We start from the raw sequence: 20,387 nt of genomic DNA on the forward strand, positions 1-20,387 counted from the left end.
TGCTCTGTTTGTAAGCAAGCGACTTTCCAGGCTGCCTTCACACCAGCACGCTGTGCTAGCTCAGCTCTGAGCTGAGCTGTCCTTTCCTTGCCTCAATGCCTAGACCACCAGCCCGTCCCTCACCTTTTCTGCTTTCCCCATCTCCCTCAGATCCATCAAGTAAAGCCCGTGCCCTCAGTGCCATGCTGCTGACACGTGCCTACCAATACTGGGCTTTGCCTACCTCTTCTCGCCTCTTTGCTTGCTTTTTCTCCAGCTTCAGCCTGGTCAGGTACTGCCTGTACTCGTTGAACTCCTTCAGAGTGCAGACAACCTACAGAAGAGACAATGACAGATGGCTGTAGTGTCAGGCCCCTGCCTGGCAGACTGGAAAGCCCTCCTGACGAGACCCGTGTTGGTCAGCCCAACAGCCAAACTTACGTCGCCATCCTCGGTGACCAAGCCCCGTTTCTTCAGGTTCCGCAGGTTGTTTTTGCGGTTGTGGAACTCCCGCAGATGCGGGTCATGCAGGCTGTTGTACTCTGTGCACAGATTGCGACTGTACGGATCTCTCAGGTCAAACTGAGGAGAAGGCTGGTGGAGCTGGAAGAGATGTGTTGTAGAGTGTGAATGGGGAAGGAGAGAGCAGCAAAGAGACAGAGACACTTCCAAGCTGCTCACACCCACAGGCTGGCCTCTTGCCTCTTTCCCAAACAGTCATGTCTGGGTTTTCCTAAGTCCTCCAGGAGGGAGAGCAGAGGGTTGCGCCCTCCTCCAGGAACGGCCTGGTCTCCACATTTCTAGCTGTGCCAGATGAGTGCCTGGCCCCAGCATCCCAACACATGGCCAGCAGCTGCCTGCTTGCCTGGTGCCAGATAAGGTGAGGGAACTGCTGCTGATAAGCTCATCCGGTGTGAAAATCCCAGTTTTCAGACCCTCTCCTGACTGGTGGGCACTGCTATTGACCAGCCCTTGGTTGTCTCCCTGCTGTGGAGCCAGAAGCATCCCCTCATTCCCGTATGCAGTTGGGGCAAAGGGCCATAGGTCCCACAGTAGAGCCGGTGGCCACAAGGCCTCCTTGGCATGGCGGCAACCCCAGGAAACAAGAGCCCTTTTTGACGCTTCCCTCCTCCTCTCACCTTTTCCCCCAGCTTTCTCCTGGCGAAGAGGAGCTTGGTGCCGGGCTGCACAGGGATTTTAACCCCGAGTGGAAGGTCCAGCAGCCAGCTACATCCTGCTCCAACTTCCTGTCCTCCGGGTCGGAGCTAGAAAGACAAAGACATGCTTGGACACTCAGACACTCCATTCCCCTCTCCAGCCCACCTCCGCTCCCTTTGGCAGCTCCCTCCCCACTTCTGTACCCGATGCTGGGATGTGCAGAGAGGTGCGATTCCCTGCAAGCCTTCTCCAGCACCAGCATGAGGAGAAGTGTCCCTCAGCCTCTGGAGAGCATCTACAGCCCCAGAGCAGCCCTGCATACCCCAGGCTGCTGCACTCAGCCCTCTCTTGATGTAGCAGCGCTCACCTTTCCGCTCTTCCCCGCTCTGCTCAGAAATTCATCTGGATTTCGGAATCCAGCACTGCCACAGAGCTCCATGGCTCCTGGTAGGAACTCTCTGAGAGCTGCAACCTTCCGCTACCACCTCTCGCTCCAGCAGCAGCGAACTGAGGCCACCCCAGCCGGAGTTCCAGCCTGCAGCTTTATGTCACGCTCACCCACTGTTGCATCACAATGACGTGCAATGACACGCGGCAAGCCTGCAGCTGCATGGAGGCCCTTCTGGGTGCACTCGTGGTAAGCTGCTCCAGCTGGCCCTGCTTTGAGCCAAAAAGGCTTGCTGAGTCCTGAGGCCTGCTGTAGGCTTCCTTGGTTTCTATCACAGGTGATGCTGCACGTGGAACAAATACCTTCTCGGGTTGTCCCAGAGCTTGTTTTATAAGTAAATGACACTGAAACAATGTGGGAGAGCTGGCCTGTTTTTCTGTCCTAGAATCTTAGAATGGTTTGTGTTGGAAGGGACCCTTAAGATCAACCCGTGTAGACCAGGTTGCTCACAACACATCCAGCCTGGCCTCGAGTGCTTCCAGGGAGAGGAGGGATGCTGAGAAGGTGGAAATAGTGAACGCCTTTTTTGCTTCTGTCTTTAGTGAAAGGGCTCTCCCTCGGGAATCCCAGGCCCTGGAGGTTAATGAGAGAGTGTGGGGAATGGGAGATTTCCCTTTAGTCAGGGAAGAGGTGGTCCGTGAGTGCCTAGGAAATATTAAGGTCCATAAATCCTTGGGACCTGATGGGGTGCATCCACAGGTGCTGAGAGAGCTTCTGGAGGTCGTTGCTGAGCCGCTCTCTGTAATCTATCAGAGGTCTTGGAGAACTGGGGAGGTGCCTGAAGTCTGGAGGACGGCCAGTGTCACTCCTGTCTTCAAAAAGGGCAAGAAGGAAGACCCGGGTAATTATAGGCCAATCAGCCTCATCTCTGTCCCAGGGAAGGTGATGGAACAGCTTGTGCTGGATGCCATCTCCAGACAACTGGGAGAAAAGGAGGTTATCAGGAGTACTCAGCATGGGTTCACCAAGGGGAGGTTGTTCTCGACCAACCCGGTGGCCTTTTATGAAGATGTCACTAGCTGGGTGGACGGGGGGAGAGCGGTAGATGTAGTCTACCTTGATTTCTGTAAGGCTTTTGATACTGTCCCCCATGACGTTGTTATAACAAAGCTGAGGAAGTATGGGATAGATGAGCGGAAGGTGAAGTGGGTCGAGAATTGGCTGACTGGCCGAGTGCAGAGGGTTGTCGTTGGTGGTGCGGAATCTGGCTGGAGGCCTGTAACTAGCGGCGTCCCCCAGGGGTCTGTGCTGGGTCCGGTCTTGTTCAACATCTTCATCAGCGACCTTGATGAGGGGATAGTGACCACCCTCAGCAAGTTTGTGATGACACAAAGTTGGGAGGACTGGCTGACACGCCTGAAGGCTGTGCTGCCATTCAGAGGGACCTGGACAGGGTGGAGAGCTGGGCAGTAAGAAACCGGATGAGGTTTAACAAAAGCAAGTGTAGAGTCTTGCACCTAGGGAGAAATAATTGCATGCACCGGTACAGGCTGGGGGAAGAGCTGCTGGACAGGAGCTCTGCTGAGTGGGACCTGGGCGTCCTGGTGGACGACAGATTGACCATGAGCCAGCAGTGTGCCCTTGTAGCCAAAAAGGCCAATGGCATCCTGGGGTGTATTAAAAAGAGCGTGGCCAGCAGGTCGAGGGAGGTGATCCTCCCGCTCTGCTCTGCCCCGGTGAGGCCTCCTCTGGAATCCTGTGTCCAGTTCTGGGCTCCCCAGTACAAAAAAGACAGGGATCTCTTGGAAAGAGTCCAGCGGAGGGCCACAAAGATGGTGAAGGGCCTGGAGCATTTCCCCTATGATGAGAGACTAAGCGAACTGGGTCTGTTTAGCCTTGAGAAAAGAAGGCTGAGTGGGGATTTGATCCAGGTTTATAAATACCTGAGGTGTGGGTGCCATAGTGGCGAGGCTGGTCTCTTTTCAGTAATGCGTGGGACAGGACTAGGGGTAATAGGATGAAACTTCAGCATAGGATGTTCCGCAGGAATGTGCTCAAGAACTTCTTTACGGTGAGGGTGACGTAGCACTGGAACAGGCTGCCCAGGGAGGTGGTGGAGTCTCCTTCTGCGGAGATATTCAAGATCCGACTGGACGCCGAGCTGTGCGACGTGGTGTAGGGAGCCTGCTTTGGCAGGAGGGTTGGACTCGATGATCTCTAGAGGTCCCTTCCAACCCCTGCAATTCTGTGATTCTGTGAGGCATCCACAGCCTCACTGGGAAACCTGTTCCAGTGTTTCACCACCCTCACAGTAAAGTTCTTCCTGGTATGTATTCTAAATCTCCCCTCTTCCAGTTTAAAACCATTTTCCTTCATCCTGTCACTACATGCATTTATAAAATGTCCCTCCCCAGCTTTCCTATGGACTCCCTTCAGATACTGGGATGTTGCTATAAGGTCCCCCTGGAGCCTTCTCTTCTCCAGGCTGAAGAGCCCCAGCTCTCTCAGCCTGTCCTTCTAGAGGAGGTGCTCCAGCCCTCTGATCATCTCCATTTCCCTCATCTGGACCTGCTCCAACAGCTCAGTGTCCTTGTGTTGGGGTCCCCAGAACTGGACACAGTACTCCATGTGGGGTCTTACAAGAGCAGCGTGGAGGGGCGGAATCACCTCCTCGACCCGCTGGTCACGCTTCTCTTGATGAAACCTGGGATATACTTGGCCTTTCAGGCTACAAGCGTACACTGCCACCTCGTGCTGAATCATCTGAGACCCCCAAATCCTTCTCCTCGGTGCTGCTCTCAAGCCATTCTCCACCCAACCTCTATCTGTGCTTGAGATTTCCCCAACTCAGGGCACTTGTCCTTGTTGAACTTCATGAAGTTGACATGGGCCACCAAGTTTGTCACGTCTGACTTGCCCATGGTGAAACCATTTTGATTACCACCAATCACCTTGTCTTTATTTTTCCGTGTGGTGCAGTAGGGCCTTCAGTTGGATCTACCCCGCGATCTTACCAAGCACAGAGGTGAGACTGACTGGCCTGTAGTTCCCTGGATCTTCTTTTTTCCCGTTCTGGAATAGGGGGGTTATGTTTCCCCTTTTCTGATCAGTGGGAACTTCACCAGACTGCCATGACCTTTCAAATACGATGCACAGCAGCTTGGCAAGTTCATCCACCAGTTCCCTCAGAAGCTGCGGATGGATCCCTTGGACTTGTGCAGCTTCAGATTCTTTCGATGGTCTAGAACCTCATCTTCACTTACAGCACTTACAGATCCACCTTCTCCAAGTTTTACTGTTGCTTTCTGCAGTTTGGGCTCTGTGCCTAGAGCACTTGCCAGTGAGGCCTGAAGCAAAGAAGTCATTGAGCACCTCAGCTCTCTCTGTATTCCTCATGAGCAGGCCTCTAGTTGCCTTCCAGAGAGGGCCCACATCCTCGCTTACCTTCTTTTTAATCACTGATATACCTGTTCCCCTTTCTGTCCCCAGCTAGATTTAGTTCTGCCTGAGTTTTAGCTTTCCTAACCTGATCTTTGAGGTTCCCATACTGCTTGGAAGAGGAAGTTATCATAAGCACATTCCAGAAACCTCTTTGATTTCTGGTGCGATGCTGTGTTGTCCCTCCCACAGATATCAGGGTGGTTGAAGTCCCATATGAGGACCAAGTTTTCTGAATGTGAATCTCCTCCTATCTATTTACAGAGGACCTCATCCTCAGTGTCCTTCTTGTAGTGAGGAGCCCAAAACTGAACACAGTACTTGAGATGCGGCTTCACCAGAGCTGAGTACAGAGGGATGATCACCTCTCTGCTCCTGCTGGCCACACTGTTTCTTATACAGGCCAGGATGCCCTTGGCCTTCTTGGCCACCTGGGCACACTGTGGGCTCATGTTGAGCCGAGCATCGACCAACAGCCCCAGGTCCCTTTCCTCTTCACAGTCATCCAGCCATTCTGTCCCAAGCCTGTAACACTGCATGTACCCCCAGCAGAGAACAACTACATCCCCCAGAGGATTGCTTGCTGCTCTGTCACCCTTTCTGTTCAGAGCAAAAGATAAAAGCCATTCGTAAATCACTTGACCTCCCCTTTCCTTTTTGATCCCAGCTCTGACCTCGGCTTTAGAATAAGGACTTCAGTTTTCAGACACACTTTCTAATTTTATTTTTTTTATTGGTTTTAATTCTAATCGTGATAGTAATTATGATACATTGTACTGTAGTGTGTTATCTTGCAATTTGGTATCATCTTTGGTCAATTAATTAAACAAATTAAAACGAATTAAAGAAATTAAAATTAATTAAACCAATTAGAACTAATTTGTTGCCACTGGTTTGGTTTTTGGCCCATCTCTCTACTTGTTTTCCCTTTTTTTCCCTTTTCCCTTCCCTGGGTCCTGGATCTGCAGGTCCCCCCACCCCGCTAGGCGTGGAACCGGGCCGAACCAGGCCAGAAACTGTTGACAAATGCTGCTACTCAGATAACTCAGCAGCACTTGGCTTAGGTGCAATGTGTTGGATTTAAATGAATTCTACTTCCAGGTTGTCTTCACTTCAATCTCTATAGCTTCCCAAGCCAGGGATGGAATTGCCTGCAAGGTATTAGTTGGTATTAGATCATCAACAATTAAATACTCTACTTTTTGGGGGATCCTGGATTCATTTTCTGTGTCCTCATCGGAATCCCTCTTATATGAGCAGACAGGAGGATCCGGTGCCTTCCCCTTCCCCTTTACTTCTCTCAGCCGAGTCCCAGTCTCCTTTGGAAGACTCCCTGCTTGTTTTTTAGACATCTCTCTGAATTTGCAATGTCCAGGGAGCTGTGGTTTTGTTGCTGAGGCAGAAGCTGTCTGGATGCTTCTGGGGACTCTTGAGATAGTTGTTGGGGCAGAAGCAGTATGGATGCTTCTGGGGAGTTTGGAGTTAGTTGTTGGGGCAGAAGCAGTAGGGATGCTTCTGGGGACTCCGGACTTTGTTGTTGAAACAGAAGCAGTATGGATGCTTCTGGGGACTCCGGACTTTGTTGTTGGGGCAGAAGCAGTAGGGATGCTTCTGGGGACTCTTGAGTTAGTTGTTGGGGCAGAAGCAGTAGGGATGCTTCTGGGGACTCCGGAGTTTTTTGTTGGTGAGGCAGAAGCAGTAGGGATGCTTCTGGGGACTCCGGACTTTGTTGTTGAAACAGAAGCAGTCTGGATGCTTCTGGGGACTCCAGACTTTGTTGTTGGGGCAGAAGCAGTAGGGATGCTTCTGGGTACTCCGGACTTTGTTGTTGAAACCGAAGCAGTAGGGGTGCTTCTGGGGACTCCGGAGTTTTTTGTTGGTGAGGCAGAAGCAGTCTGGATGCTTCTGGTGACTCCAGAGTTTGTTGTTGATGCAGAAGCAGTACGGATGCTTCTGGGGACTCCGGACTTTGTTGTTAAATCAGAAGCAGTCTGGATGCTTCTGGGGACTCTGGAGTTACTGGTTGAGGCAGAAACTGAACGGATGCTTCTAGGGAGTTTGGAGCCTTCCCTGCCCAACTCAGGTTTGGGTGACTTCTCAGGCAGCTTCATTGCACGCCCTGTGCTCCATGAGTCTCTTTGAAGGCCATGCTCCATCAAAGCCACATTCCTTCTGCGTTGTCCAGACAGATTATGGCATGAAGGAGAGGGGCCAGCTGGTTTATGAAGCTTTGTGGGTCTGATTTTCGAACCCGCATTGTAATCCACAGAACCCGGCCGGAACTCGTCCCTGGCCATCTGTAGTCTGTGGATCGATTTCTTCAAATTGGAAATCTCCCGAAGAAGCTCATCCTGGAAGGGAACAGAGGGTTTATGCTTGGTCTTGTCTTAGAGAGTGCTTCCCACCCTAAGTACTGTTGCTTTACGCAGAAGAGGGAGAGCACACTGCTTCAGCCTTGCAATGAGGGCAGAAGAGAATGGCTGCCACAGTGCTCTGTTTGTAAGCAAGCGACTTTCCAGGCTGCCTTCACACCAGCACGCTGTGCTAGCTCAGCTCTGAGCTGAGCTGTCCTTTCCTTGCCTCAATGCCTAGACCACCAGCCCGTCCCTCACCTTTTCTGCTTTCCCCATCTCCCTCAGATCCATCAAGTAAAGCCCGTGCCCTCAGTGCCATGCTGCTGACACGTGCCTACCAATACTGGGCTTTGCCTACCTCTTCTCGCCTCTTTGCTTGCTTTTTCTCCAGCTTCAGCCTGGTCAGGTACTGCCTGTACTCGTTGAACTCCTTCAGAGTGCAGACAACCTACAGAAGAGACAATGACAGATGGCTGTAGTGTCAGGCCCCTGCCTGGCGGACTGGAAATCCCTCCTGAGGAGACCCGTGTTGGTCAGCCCAACAGCCAAACTTACGTCGCCATCCTCGGTGACCAAGCCCCGTTTCTTCAGGTTCCGCAGGTTGTTTTTGCGGTTGTGGAACTCCCGCAGATGCGGGTCATGCAGGCTGTTGTACTCTGTGCACAGATTGCGACTGTACGGATCTCTCAGGTCAAACTGAGGAGAAGGCTGGTGGAGCTGGAAGAGATGTGTTGTAGAGTGTGAATGGGGAAGGAGAGAGCAGCAAAGAGACAGAGACACTTCCAAGCTGCTCACACCCACAGGCTGGCCTCTTGCCTCTTTCCCAAACAGTCATGTCTGGGTTTTCCTAAGTCCTCCAAGAGGGAGAGCAGAGGGTTGCGCCCTCCTCCAGGAACGGCCTGGTCTCCACATTTCTAGCTGTGCCAGATGAGTGCCTGGCCCCAGCATCCCAACACATGGCCAGCAGCTGCCTGCTTGCCTGGTGCCAGATAAGGTGAGGGAACTGCTGCTGATAAGCTCATCCGGTGTGAAAATCCCAGTTTTCAGACCCTCTCCTGACTGGTGGGCACTGCTATTGACCAGCCCTTGGTGGTCTCCCTGCTGTGGAGCCAGAAGCATCCCCTCATTCCCGTATGCAGTTGGGGCAAAGGGCCATAGGTCCCACAGTAGAGCCGGTGGCCACAAGGCCTCCTTGGCATGGCGGCAACCCCAGGAAACAAGAGCCCTTTTTGACGCTTCCCTCCTCCTCTCACCTTTTCCCCCAGCTTTCTCCTGGCGAAGAGGAGCTTGGTGCCGGGCTGCACAGGGATTTTAACCCCGAGTGGAAGGTCCAGCAGCCAGCTACATCCTGCTCCAACTTCCTGTCCTCCGGGTCGGAGCTAGAAAGACAAAGACATGCTTGGACACTCAGACACTCCATTCCCCTCTCCAGCCCACCTCCGCTCCCTTTGGCAGCTCCCTCCCCACTTCTGTACCCGATGCTGGGATGTGCAGAGAGGTGTGATTCCCTGCAAGCCTTCTCCAGCACCAGCATGAGGAGAAGTGTCCCTCAGCCTCTGGAGAGCATCTACAGCCCCAGAGCAGCCCTGCATACCCCAGGCTGCTGCACTCAGCCCTCTCTTGATGTAGCAGCGCTCACCTTTCCGCTCTTCCCCGCTCTGCTCAGAAATTCATCTGGATTTCGGAATCCAGCACTGCCACAGCGCTCCATGGCTCCTGGTAGGAACTCTCTGAGAGCTGCAACCTTCCGCTACCACCTCTCGCTCCAGCAGCAGCGAACTGAGGCCACCCCAGCCGGAGTTCCAGCCTGCAGCTTTATGTCACGCTCACCCACTGTTGCATCACAATGACGTGCAATGACACGCGGCAAGCCTGCAGCTGCATGGAGGCCCTTCTGGGTGCACTCGTGGTAAGCTGCTCCAGCTGGCCCTGCTTTGAGCCAAAAAGGCTTGCTGAGTCCTGAGGCCTGCTGTAGGCTTCCTTGGTTTCTATCACAGGTGATGCTGCACGTGGAACAAATACCTTCTCGGGTTGTCCCAGAGCTTGTTTTATAAGTAAATGACACTGAAACAATGTGGGAGAGCTGGCCTGTTTTTCTGTCCTAGAATCTTAGAATGGTTTGTGTTGGAAGGGACCCTTAAGATCACCCCGTTCCAACCTGCTATAGACAGGGACACCTCGCTGTAGACCAGGTTGCTCACAACACATCCAGCCTGGCCTCGAGTGCTTCCAGGGAGAGGAGGGATGCTGAGAAGGTGGAAATAGTGAACGCCTTTTTTGCTTCTGTCTTTAGTGAAAGGGCTCTCCCTCGGGAATCCCATGCCCTGGAGGTTAATGAGAGAGTGTGGGGAATGGGAGATTTCCCTTTAGTCAGGGAAGAGGTGGTCCGTGAGTGCCTAGGAAATATTAAGGTCCATAAATCCTTGGGACCTGATGGGGTGCATCCACAGGTGCTGAGAGAGCTTCTGGAGGTCGTTGCTGAGCCGCTCTCTGTAATCTATCAGAGGTCTTGGAGAACTGGGGAGGTGCCTGAAGTCTGGAGGACGGCCAGTGTCACTCCTGTCTTCAAAAAGGGCAAGAAGGAAGACCCGGGTAATTATAGGCCAATCAGCCTCATCTCTGTCCCAGGGAAGGTGATGGAACAGCTTGTGCTGGATGCCATCTCCAGACAACTGGGAGAAAAGGAGGTTATCAGGAGTACTCAGCATGGGTTCACCAAGGGGAGGTTGTTCTCGACCAACCCGGTGGCCTTTTATGAAGATGTCACTAGCTGGGTGGACGGGGGGAGAGCGGTAGATGTAGTCTACCTTGATTTCTGTAAGGCTTTTGATACTGTCCCCCATGACGTTGTTATAACAAAGCTGAGGAAGTATGGGATAGATGAGCGGAAGGTGAAGTGGGTCGAGAATTGGCTGACTGGCCGAGTGCAGAGGGTTGTCGTTGGTGGTGCGGAATCTGGCTGGAGGCCTGTAACTAGCGGCGTCCCCCAGGGGTCTGTGCTGGGTCCGGTCTTGTTCAACATCTTCATCAGCGACCTTGATGAGGGGATAGTGACCACCCTCAGCAAGTTTGTGATGACACAAAGTTGGGAGGACTGGCTTACACGCCTGAAGGCTGTGCTGCCATTCAGAGGGACCTGGACAGGGTGGAGAGCTGGGCAGTAAGAAACCGGATGAGGTTTAACAAAAGCAAGTGTAGAGTCTTGCACCTAGGGAGAAATAATTGCATGCACCGGTACAGGCTGGGGGAAGAGCTGCTGGACAGGAGCTCTGCTGAGTGGGACCTGGGCGTCCTGGTGGACGACAGATTGACCATGAGCCAGCAGTGTGCCCTTGTAGCCAAAAAGGCCAATGGCATCCTGGGGTGTATTAAAAAGAGCGTGGCCAGCAGGTCGAGGGAGGTGATCCTCCCGCTCTGCTCTGCCCCGGTGAGGCCTCCTCTGGAATCCTGTGTCCAGTTCTGGGCTCCCCAGTACAAAAAAGACAGGGATCTCTTGGAAAGAGTCCAGCGGAGGGCCACAAAGATGGTGAAGGGCCTGGAGCATTTCCCCTATGATGAGAGACTAAGCGAACTGGGTCTGTTTAGCCTTGAGAAAAGAAGGCTGAGTGGGGATTTGATCCAGGTTTATAAATACCTGAGGTGTGGGTGCCATAGTGGCGAGGCTGGTCTCTTTTCAGTAATGCGTGGGACAGGACTAGGGGTAATAGGATGAAACTTCAGCATAGGATGTTCCGCAGGAATGTGCTCAAGAACTTCTTTACGGTGAGGGTGACGTAGCACTGGAACAGGCTGCCCAGGGAGGTGGTGGAGTCTCCTTCTGCGGAGATATTCAAGATCCGACTGGACGCCGAGCTGTGCGACGTGGTGTAGGGAGCCTGCTTTGGCAGGAGGGTTGGACTCGATGATCTCTAGAGGTCCCTTCCAACCCCTGCAATTCTGTGATTCTGTGAGGCATCCACAGCCTCACTGGGAAACCTGTTCCAGTGTTTCACCACCCTCACAGTAAAGTTCTTCATGGTATGTATTCTAAATCTCCCCTCTTCCAGTTTAAAACCATTTTCCTTCATCCTGTCACTACATGCATTTATAAAATGTCCCTCCCCAGCTTTCCTATGGACTCCCTTCAGATACTGGGATGTTGCTATAAGGTCCCCCTGGAGCCTTCTCTTCTCCAGGCTGAAGAGCCCCAGCTCTCTCAGCCTGTCCTTCTAGAGGAGGTGCTCCAGCCCTCTGATCATCTCCATTTCCCTCATCTGGACCTGCTCCAACAGCTCAGTGTCCTTGTGTTGGGGTCCCCAGAACTGGACGCAGTACTCCATGTGGGGTCTTACAAGAGCAGCGCGGAGGGGCAGAATCACCTCCTCGACTCGCTGGTCACGCTTCTCTTGATGAAACCTGGGATATATTTGGCCTTCCAGGCCACAAGCGTACACTGCCACCTCGTGCTGAATCATCTGAGACCCCCAAATCCTTCTCCTCGGTGCTGCTCTCAAGCCATTCTCCACCCAACCTTTATCTGTGCTTGAGATTTCCCCAACTCAGGGCACTTGTCCTTGTTGAACTTCATGAAGTTGACATGGGCCACCAAGTTTGTCACGTCTGACTTGCCCATGGTGAAACCATTTTGATTACCACCAATCACCTTGTCTTTATTTTTCCGTGTGGTGCAGTAGGGCCTTCAGTTGGATCTACCCCGCGATCTTACCAAGCACAGAGGTGAGACTGACTGGCCTGTAGTTCCCTGGATCTTCTTTTTTCCCGTTCTGGAATAGGGGGGTTATGTTTCCCCTTTTCTGATCAGTGGGAACTTCACCAGACTGCCATGACCTTTCAAATACGATGCACAGCAGCTTGGCAAGTTCATCCACCAGTTCCCTCAGAAGCTGCGGATGGATCCCTTGGACTTGTGCAGCTTCAGATTCTTTCGATGGTCTAGAACCTCATCTTCACTTACAGCACTTACAGATCCACCTTCTCCAAGTTTTACTGTTGCTTTCTGCAGTTTGGGCTCTGTGCCTAGAGCACTTGCCAGTGAGGCCTGAAGCAAAGAAGTCATTGAGCACCTCAGCTCTCTCTGTATTCCTCATGAGCAGGCCTCTAGTTGCCTTCCAGAGAGGGCCCACATCCTCGCTTACCTTCTTTTTAATCACTGATATACCTGTTCCCCTTTCTGTCCCCAGCTAGATTTAGTTCTGCCTGAGTTTTAGCTTTCCTAACCTGATCTTTGAGGTTCCCATACTGCTTGGAAGAGGAAGTTATCATCAGCACATTCCAGAAACCTCTTTGATTTCTGGTGCGATGCTGTGTTGTCCCTCCCACAGATATCAGGGTGGTTGAAGTCCCCTATGAGGACCAAGTTTTCTGAATGTGAATCTCCTCCTATCTATTTACAGAGGACCTCATCCTCAGTGTCCTTCTTGTAGTGAGGAGCCCAAAACTGAACACAGTACTTGAGATGCGGCTTCACCAGAGCTGAGTACAGAGGGATGATCACCTCTCTGCTCCTGCTGGCCACACTGTTTCTTATACAGGCCAGGATGCCGTTGGCCTTCTTGGCCACCTGGGCACACTGTGGGCTCATGTTGAGCCGAGCATCGACCAACAGCCCCAGGTCCCTTTCCTCTTCACAGTCATCCAGCCATTCTGTCCCAAGCCTGTAACACTGCATGTACCCCCAGCAGAGAACAACTACATCCCCCAGAGGATTGCTTGCTGCTCTGTCACCCTTTCTGTTCAGAGCAAAAGATAAAAGCCATTCGTAAATCACTTGACCTCCCCTTTCCTTTTTGATCCCAGCTCTGACCTCGGCTTTAGAATAAGGACTTCAGTTTTCAGACACACTTTCTAATTTTATTTTTTTTATTGGTTTTAATTCTAATCGTGATAGTAATTATGATACATTGTACTGTAGTGTGTTATCTTGCAATTTGGTATCATCTTTGGTCAATTAATTAAACAAATTAAAACGAATTAAAGAAATTAAAATTAATTAAACCAATTAGAACTAATTTGTTGCCACTGGTTTGGTTTTTGGCCCATCTCTCTACTTGTTTTCCCTTTTTTTCCCTTTTCCCTTCCCTGGGTCCTGGATCTGCAGGTCCCCCCACCCCGCTAGGCGTGGAACCGGGCCGAACCAGGCCAGAAACTGTTGACAAATGCTGCTACTCAGATAACTCAGCAGCGCTTGGCTTAGGTGCAATGTGTTGGATTTAAATGAATTCTACTTCCAGGTTGTCTTCACTTCAATCTCTATAGCTTCCCAAGCCAGGGATGGAATTGCCTGCAAGGTATTAGTTGGTATTAGATCATCAACAATTAAATACTCTACTTTTTGGGGGATCCTGGATTCATTTTCTGTGTCCTCATCGGAATCCCTCTTATATGAGCAGACAGGAGGATCCGGTGCCTTCCCCTTCCCCTTTACTTCTCTCAGCCGAGTCCCAGTCTCCTTTGGAAGACTCCCTGCTTGTTTTTTAGACATCTCTCTGAATTTGCAATGTCCAGGGAGCTGTGGTTTTGTTGCTGAGGCAGAAGCTGTCTGGATGCTTCTGGGGACTCTTGAGATAGTTGTTGGGGCAGAAGCAGTATGGATGCTTCTGGGGAGTTTGGAGTTAGTTGTTGGGGCAGAAGCAGTAGGGATGCTTCTGGGGACTCCGGACTTTGTTGTTGAAACAGAAGCAGTATGGATGCTTCTGGGGACTCCGGACTTTGTTGTTGGGGCAGAAGCAGTAGGGATGCTTCTGGGGACTCTTGAGTTAGTTGTTGGGGCAGAAGCAGTAGGGATGCTTCTGGGGACTCCGGAGTTTTTTGTTGGTGAGGCAGAAGCAGTAGGGATGCTTCTGGGGACTCCGGACTTTGTTGTTGAAACAGAAGCAGTCTGGATGCTTCTGGGGACTCCAGACTTTGTTGTTGGGGCAGAAGCAGTAGGGATGCTTCTGGGTACTCCGGACTTTGTTGTTGAAACCGAAGCAGTAGGGGTGCTTCTGGGGACTCCGGAGTTTTTTGTTGGTGAGGCAGAAGCAGTCTTTATGCTTCTGGGGACTCCAGAGTTTGTTGTTGATGCAGAAGCAGTACGGATGCTTCTGGGGACTCCGGACTTTGTTGTTAAATCAGAAGCAGTCTGGATGCTTCTGGGGACTCTGGAGTTACTGGTTGAGGCAGAAACTGAACGGATGCTTCTAGGGAGTTTGGAGCCTTCCCTGCCCAACTCAGGTTTGGGTGACTTCTCAGGCAGCTTCATTGCACGCCCTGTGCTCCATGAGTCTCTTTGAAGGCCATGCTCCATCAAAGCCACATTCCTTCTGCGTTGTCCAGACAGATTATGGCATGAAGGAGAGGGGCCAGCTGGTTTATGAAGCTTTGTGGGTCTGATTTTCGAACCCGCATTGTAATCCACAGAACCCGGCCGGAACTCGTCCCTGGCCATCTGTAGTCTGTGGATCGATTTCTTCAAATTGGAAATCTCCCGAAGAAGCTCATCCTGGAAGGGAACAGAGGGTTTATGCTTGGTCTTGTCTTAGGGAGTGCTTCCCACCCTAAGTACTGTTGCTTTACGCAGAAGAGGGAGAGCACACTGCTTCAGCCTTGCAATGAGGGCAGAAGAGAACGGCTGCCACAGTGCTCTGTTTGTAAGCAAGCGACTTTCCAGGCTGCCTTCACACCAGCACGCTGTGCTAGCTCAGCTCTGAGCTGAGCTGTCCTTTCCTTGCCTCAATGCCTAGACCACCAGCCCGTCCCTCACCTTTTCTGCTTTCCCCATCTCCCTCAGATCCATCAAGTAAAGCCCGTGCCCTCAGTGCCATGCTGCTGACACGTGCCTACCAATACTGGGCTTTGCCTACCTCTTCTCGCCTCTTTGCTTGCTTTTTCTCCAGCTTCAGCCTGGTCAGGTACTGCCTGTACTCGTTGAACTCCTTCAGAGTGCAGACAACCTACAGAAGAGACAATGACAGATGGCTGTAGTGTCAGGCCCCTGCCTGGCAGACTGGAAAGCCCTCCTGACGAGACCCGTGTTGGTCAGCCCAACAGCCAAACTTACGTCGCCATCCTCGGTGACCAAGCCCCGTTTCTTCAGGTTCCGCAGGTTGTTTTTGCGGTTGTGGAACTCCCGCAGATGCGGGTCATGCAGGCTGTTGTACTCTGTGCACAGATTGCGACTGTACGGATCTCTCAGGTCAAACTGAGGAGAAGGCTGGTGGAGCTGGAAGAGATGTGTTGTAGAGTGTGAATGGGGAAGGAGAGAGCAGCAAAGAGACAGAGACACTTCCAAGCTGCTCACACCCACAGGCTGGCCTCTTGCCTCTTTCCCAAACAGTCATGTCTTGGTTTTCCTAAGTCCTCCAAGAGGGAGAGCAGAGGGTTGCGCCCTCCTCCAGGAACGGCCTGGTCTCCACATTTCTAGCTGTGCCAGATGAGTGCCTGGCCCCAGCATCCCAACACATGGCCAGCAGCTGCCTGCTTGCCTGGTGCCAGATAAGGTGAGGGAACTGCTGCTGATAAGCTCATCCGGTGTGAAAATCCCAGTTTTCAGACCCTCTCCTGACTGGTGGGCACTGCTATTGACCAGCCCTTGGTGGTCTCCCTGCTGTGGAGCCAGAAGCATCCCCTCATTCCCGTATGCAGTTGGGGCAAAGGGCCATAGGTCCCACAGTAGAGCCGGTGGCCACAAGGCCTCCTTGGCATGGCGGCAACCCCAGGAAACAAGAGCCCTTTTTGACGCTTCCCTCCTCCTCTCACCTTTTCCCCCAGCTTTCTCCTGGCGAAGAGGAGCTTGGTGCCGGGCTGCACAGGGATTTTAACCCCGAGTGGAAGGTCCAGCAGCCAGCTACATCCTGCTCCAACTTCCTGTCCTCCGGGTCGGAGCTAGAAAGACAAAGACATGCTTGGACACTCAGACACTCCATTCCCCTCTCCAGCCCACCTCCGCTCCCTTTGGCAGCTCCCTCCCCACTTCTGTACCCGATGCTGGGATGTGCAGAGAGGTGCGATTCCCTGCAAGCCTTCTCCAGCACCAGCATGAGGAGAAGTGTCCCTCAGCCTCTGGAGAGCATCTACAGCCCCAGAGCAGCCCTGCATACCCCAGGCTGCTGCACTCAGCCCTCTCTTGATGTAGCAGCGCTCACCTTTCCGCTCTTCCCCGCTCTGCTCAGAAATTCATCTGGATTTCGGAATCCAGCACTGCCACAGCGCTCCATGGCTCCTGGTAGGAACTCTCTGAGAGCTGCAACCTTCCGCTACCACCTCTCGCTCCAGCAGCAGCGAACTGAGGCCACCCCAGCCGGAGTTCCAGCCTGCAGCTTTATGTCACGCTCACCCACTGTTGCATCACAATGACGTGCAATGACACGCGGCAAGCCTGCAGCTGCATGGAGGCCCTTCTGGGTGCACTCGTGGTAAGCTGCTCCAGCTGGCCCTGCTTTGAGCCAAAAAGGCTTGCTGAGTCCTGAGGCCTGCTGTAGGCTTCCTTGGTTTCTATCACAGGTGATGCTGCACGTGGAACAAATACCTTCTCGGGTTGTCCCAGAGCTTGTTTTATAAGTAAATGACACTGAAACAATGTGGGAGAGCTGGCCTGTTTTTCTGTCCTAGAATCTTAGAATGGTTTGTGTTGGAAGGGACCCTTAAGATCAACCCGTGTAGACCAGGTTGCTCACAACACATCCAGCCTGGCCTCGAGTGCTTCCAGGGAGAGGAGGGATGCTGAGAAGGTGGAAATAGTGAACGCCTTTTTTGCTTCTGTCTTTAGTGAAAGGGCTCTCCCTCGGGAATCCCAGGCCCTGGAGGTTAATGAGAGAGTGTGGGGAATGGGAGATTTCCCTTTAGTCAGGGAAGAGGTGGTCCGTGAGTGCCTAGGAAATATTAAGGTCCATAAATCCTTGGGACCTGATGGGGTGCATCCACAGGTGCTGAGAGAGCTTCTGGAGGTCGTTGCTGAGCCGCTCTCTGTAATCTATCAGAGGTCTTGGAGAACTGGGGAGGTGCCTGAAGTCTGGAGGACGGCCAGTGTCACTCCTGTCTTCAAAAAGGGCAAGAAGGAAGACCCGGGTAATTATAGGCCAATCAGCCTCATCTCTGTCCCAGGGAAGGTGATGGAACAGCTTGTGCTGGATGCCATCTCCAGACAACTGGGAGAAAAGGAGGTTATCAGGAGTACTCAGCATGGGTTCACCAAGGGGAGGTTGTTCTCGACCAACCCGGTGGCCTTTTATGAAGATGTCACTAGCTGGGTGGACGGGGGGAGAGCGGTAGATGTAGTCTACCTTGATTTCTGTAAGGCTTTTGATACTGTCCCCCATGACGTTGTTATAACAAAGCTGAGGAAGTATGGGATAGATGAGCGGAAGGTGAAGTGGGTCGAGAATTGGCTGACTGGCCGAGTGCAGAGGGTTGTCGTTGGTGGTGCGGAATCTGGCTGGAGGCCTGTAACTAGCGGCGTCCCCCAGGGGTCTGTGCTGGGTCCGGTCTTGTTCAACATCTTCATCAGCGACCTTGATGAGGGGATAGTGACCACCCTCAGCAAGTTTGTGATGACACAAAGTTGGGAGGACTGGCTTACACGCCTGAAGGCTGTGCTGCCATTCAGAGGGACCTGGACAGGGTGGAGAGCTGGGCAGTAAGAAACCGGATGAGGTTTAACAAAAGCAAGTGTAGAGTCTTGCACCTAGGGAGAAATAATTGCATGCACCGGTACAGGCTGGGGGAAGAGCTGCTGGACAGGAGCTCTGCTGAGTGGGATCTGGGCGTCCTGGTGGACGACAGATTGACCATGAGCCAGCAGTGTGCCCTTGTAGCCAAAAAGGCCAATGGCATCCTGGGGTGTATTAAAAAAAGCGTGGCCAGCAGGTCGAGGGAGGTGATCCTCCCGCTCTGCTCTGCCCCGGTGAGGCCTCCTCTGGAATCCTGTGTCCAGTTCTGGGCTCCCCAGTACAAAAAAGACAGGGATCTCTTGGAAAGAGTCCAGCGGAGGGCCACAAAGATGGTGAAGGGCCTGGAGCATTTCCCCTATGATGAGAGACTAAGCGAACTGGGTCTGTTTAGCCTTGAGAAAAGAAGGCTGAGTGGGGATTTGATCCAGGTTTATAAATACCTGAGGTGTGGGTGCCATAGTGGCGAGGCTGGTCTCTTTTCAGTAATGCGTGGGACAGGACTAGGGGTAATAGGATGAAACTTCAGCATAGGATGTTCCGCAGGAATGTGCTCAAGAACTTCTTTACGGTGAGGGTGACGTAGCACTGGAACAGGCTGCCCAGGGAGGTGGTGGAGTCTCCTTCTGCGGAGATATTCAAGATCCGACTGGACGCCGAGCTGTGCAACGTGGTGTAGGGAGCCTGCTTTGGCAGGAGGGTTGGACTCGATGATCTCTAGAGGTCCCTTCCAACCCCTGCAATTCTGTGATTCTGTGAGGCATCCACAGCCTCACTGGGAAACCTGTTCCAGTGTTTCACCACCCTCACAGTAAAGTTCTTCATGGTATGTATTCTAAATCTCCCCTCTTCCAGTTTAAAACCATTTTCCTTCATCCTGTCACTACATGCATTTATAAAATGTCCCTCCCCAGCTTTCCTATGGACTCCCTTCAGATACTGGGATGTTGCTATAAGGTCCCCCTGGAGCCTTCTCTTCTCCAGGCTGAAGAGCCCCAGCTCTCTCAGCCTGTCCTTCTAGAGGAGGTGCTCCAGCCCTCTGATCATCTCCATTTCCCTCATCTGGACCTGCTCCAACAGCTCAGTGTCCTTGTGTTGGGGTCCCCAGAACTGGACGCAGTACTCCATGTGGGGTCTTACAAGAGCAGCGCGGAGGGGCAGAATCACCTCCTCGACCCGCTGGTCACGCTTCTCTTGATGAAACCTGGGATATACTTGGCCTTTCAGGCTACAAGCGTACACTGCCACCTCGTGCTGAATCATCTGAGACCCCCAAATCCTTCTCCTCGGTGCTACTCTCAAGCCATTCTCCACCCAACCTTTATCTGTGCTTGAGATTTCCCCAACTCAGGGCACTTGTCCTTGTTGAACTTCATGAAGTTGACATGGGCCACCAAGTTTGTCACGTCTGACTTGCCCATGGTGAAACCATTTTGATTACCACCAATCACCTTGTCTTTATTTTTCTGTGTGGTGCAGTAGGGCCTTCAGTTGGATCTACCCCGCGATCTTACCAAGCACAGAGGTGAGACTGACTGGCCTGTAGTTCCCTGGATCTTCTTTTTTCCCGTTCTGGAATAGGGGGGTTATGTTTCCCCTTTTCTGATCAGTGGGAACTTCACCAGACTGCCATGACCTTTCAAATACGATGCACAGCAGCTTGGCAAGTTCATCCACCAGTTCCCTCAGAAGCTGCGGATGGATCCCTTGGACTTGTGCAGCTTCAGATTCTTTCGATGGTCTAGAACCTCATCTTCACTTACAGCACTTACAGATCCACCTTCTCCAAGTTTTACTGTTGCTTTCTGCAGTTTGGGCTCTGTGCCTAGAGCACTTGCCAGTGAGGCCTGAAGCAAAGAAGTCATTGAGCACCTCAGCTCTCTCTGTATTCCTCATGAGCAGGCCTCTAGTTGCCTTCCAGAGAGGGCCCACATCCTCGCTTACCTTCTTTTTAATCACTGATATACCTGTTCCCCTTTCTGTCCCCAGCTAGATTTAGTTCTGCCTGAGTTTTAGCTTTCCTAACCTGATCTTTGAGGTTCCCATACTGCTTGGAAGAGGAAGTTATCATAAGCACATTCCAGAAACCTCTTTGATTTCTGGTGCGATGCTGTGTTGTCCCTCCCACAGATATCAGGGTGGTTGAAGTCCCCTATGAGGACCAAGTTTTCTGAATGTGAATCTCCTCCTGTCTATTTACAGAGGACCTCATCCTCAGTGTCCTTCTTGTAGTGAGGAGCCCAAAACTGAACACAGTACTTGAGATGCGGCTTCACCAGAGCTGAGTACAGAGGGATGATCACCTCTCTGCTCCTGCTGGCCACACTGTTTCTTATACAGGCCAGGATGCCGTTGGCCTTCTTGGCCACCTGGGCACACTGTGGGCTCATGTTGAGCCGAGCATCGACCAACAGCCCCAGGTCCCTT

At 52.3% G+C, this 20,387-nt stretch overlaps 4 protein-coding genes across 4 annotated transcripts; all 4 read right to left on the reverse strand.

The window, feature by feature from the left end:
* Positions 1-193: 193 nt before the first annotated feature.
* On the reverse strand, positions 194-1,749 carry LOC146757696 (fibrous sheath-interacting protein 2-like). Its single transcript, XM_085520571.1, has 4 exons — positions 1,696-1,749; positions 1,119-1,244; positions 421-582; positions 194-313 (listed from the first exon to the last, which is right to left on the reverse strand). The coding sequence occupies exons 1-4, from the start codon at positions 1,747-1,749 to the stop codon at positions 200-202; spliced, it is 456 nt and encodes a 151-aa protein (XP_085376697.1). The 3' UTR covers positions 194-199.
* A 5,311-nt stretch (positions 1,750-7,060) lies between these two features.
* Positions 7,061-9,201, reverse strand: LOC146757697 (fibrous sheath-interacting protein 2-like). Its single transcript, XM_085520572.1, has 5 exons — positions 9,148-9,201; positions 8,571-8,696; positions 7,873-8,034; positions 7,676-7,765; positions 7,061-7,135 (listed from the first exon to the last, which is right to left on the reverse strand). The coding sequence occupies exons 1-5, from the start codon at positions 9,199-9,201 to the stop codon at positions 7,061-7,063; spliced, it is 507 nt and encodes a 168-aa protein (XP_085376698.1).
* A 3,984-nt stretch (positions 9,202-13,185) lies between these two features.
* LOC146757698 (uncharacterized) lies at positions 13,186-14,793 on the reverse strand. The gene has a single exon (XM_085520604.1). It carries the CDS (start codon positions 14,741-14,743, stop codon positions 13,538-13,540), a length of 1,206 nt encoding a protein of 401 aa, XP_085376730.1. The 5' UTR covers positions 14,744-14,793; the 3' UTR covers positions 13,186-13,537.
* A 341-nt stretch (positions 14,794-15,134) lies between these two features.
* On the reverse strand, positions 15,135-16,684 carry LOC146757699 (fibrous sheath-interacting protein 2-like). The gene is made up of 4 exons (XM_085520573.1): positions 16,631-16,684; positions 16,054-16,179; positions 15,356-15,517; positions 15,135-15,248 (listed from the first exon to the last, which is right to left on the reverse strand). Exons 1-4 carry the CDS (start codon positions 16,682-16,684, stop codon positions 15,135-15,137), a joined length of 456 nt encoding a protein of 151 aa, XP_085376699.1.
* Positions 16,685-20,387: the final 3,703 nt, after the last annotated feature.

This window comes from Coturnix japonica, chromosome 19 (genome assembly GCF_054131305.1).
Source record: "Coturnix japonica strain WE chromosome 19, WE-NBRP24, whole genome shotgun sequence".
NCBI classification, from domain to species: domain Eukaryota; kingdom Metazoa; phylum Chordata; class Aves; order Galliformes; family Phasianidae; genus Coturnix; species Coturnix japonica.

Excerpts from the sequence above, each read along its gene's own strand:
- LOC146757698 (XM_085520604.1), bottom strand. The coding sequence starts at position 14,743 with ATGGCCAGGGACGAGTTCCGGCCGGGTTCTGTGGATTACAATGCGGGT.
- LOC146757696 (XM_085520571.1), bottom strand. The coding sequence starts at position 1,749 with ATGCAGCTGCAGGCTTGCCGCGTGTCATTGCACGTCATTGTGATGCAA. Across the intron at positions 1,245-1,695 it reads TCATTGTGATGCAACAGTGG|CTCCGACCCGGAGGACAGGA; the intron begins GTGAGCGTGACA and ends TTGTCTTTCTAG. Across the intron at positions 583-1,118 it reads GGAGAAAGCTGGGGGAAAAG|CTCCACCAGCCTTCTCCTCA; the intron begins GTGAGAGGAGGA and ends CATCTCTTCCAG.
- LOC146757697 (XM_085520572.1), bottom strand. The coding sequence starts at position 9,201 with ATGCAGCTGCAGGCTTGCCGCGTGTCATTGCACGTCATTGTGATGCAA. Across the intron at positions 8,697-9,147 it reads TCATTGTGATGCAACAGTGG|CTCCGACCCGGAGGACAGGA; the intron begins GTGAGCGTGACA and ends TTGTCTTTCTAG. Across the intron at positions 7,136-7,675 it reads AAGCAAAGAGGCGAGAAGAG|AAGGAATGTGGCTTTGATGG; the intron begins GTAGGCAAAGCC and ends TGGACAACGCAG.
- LOC146757699 (XM_085520573.1), bottom strand. The coding sequence starts at position 16,684 with ATGCAGCTGCAGGCTTGCCGCGTGTCATTGCACGTCATTGTGATGCAA. Across the intron at positions 15,518-16,053 it reads GGAGAAAGCTGGGGGAAAAG|CTCCACCAGCCTTCTCCTCA; the intron begins GTGAGAGGAGGA and ends CATCTCTTCCAG. Across the intron at positions 15,249-15,355 it reads TGGTCACCGAGGATGGCGAC|GTTGTCTGCACTCTGAAGGA; the intron begins GTAAGTTTGGCT and ends TCTCTTCTGTAG.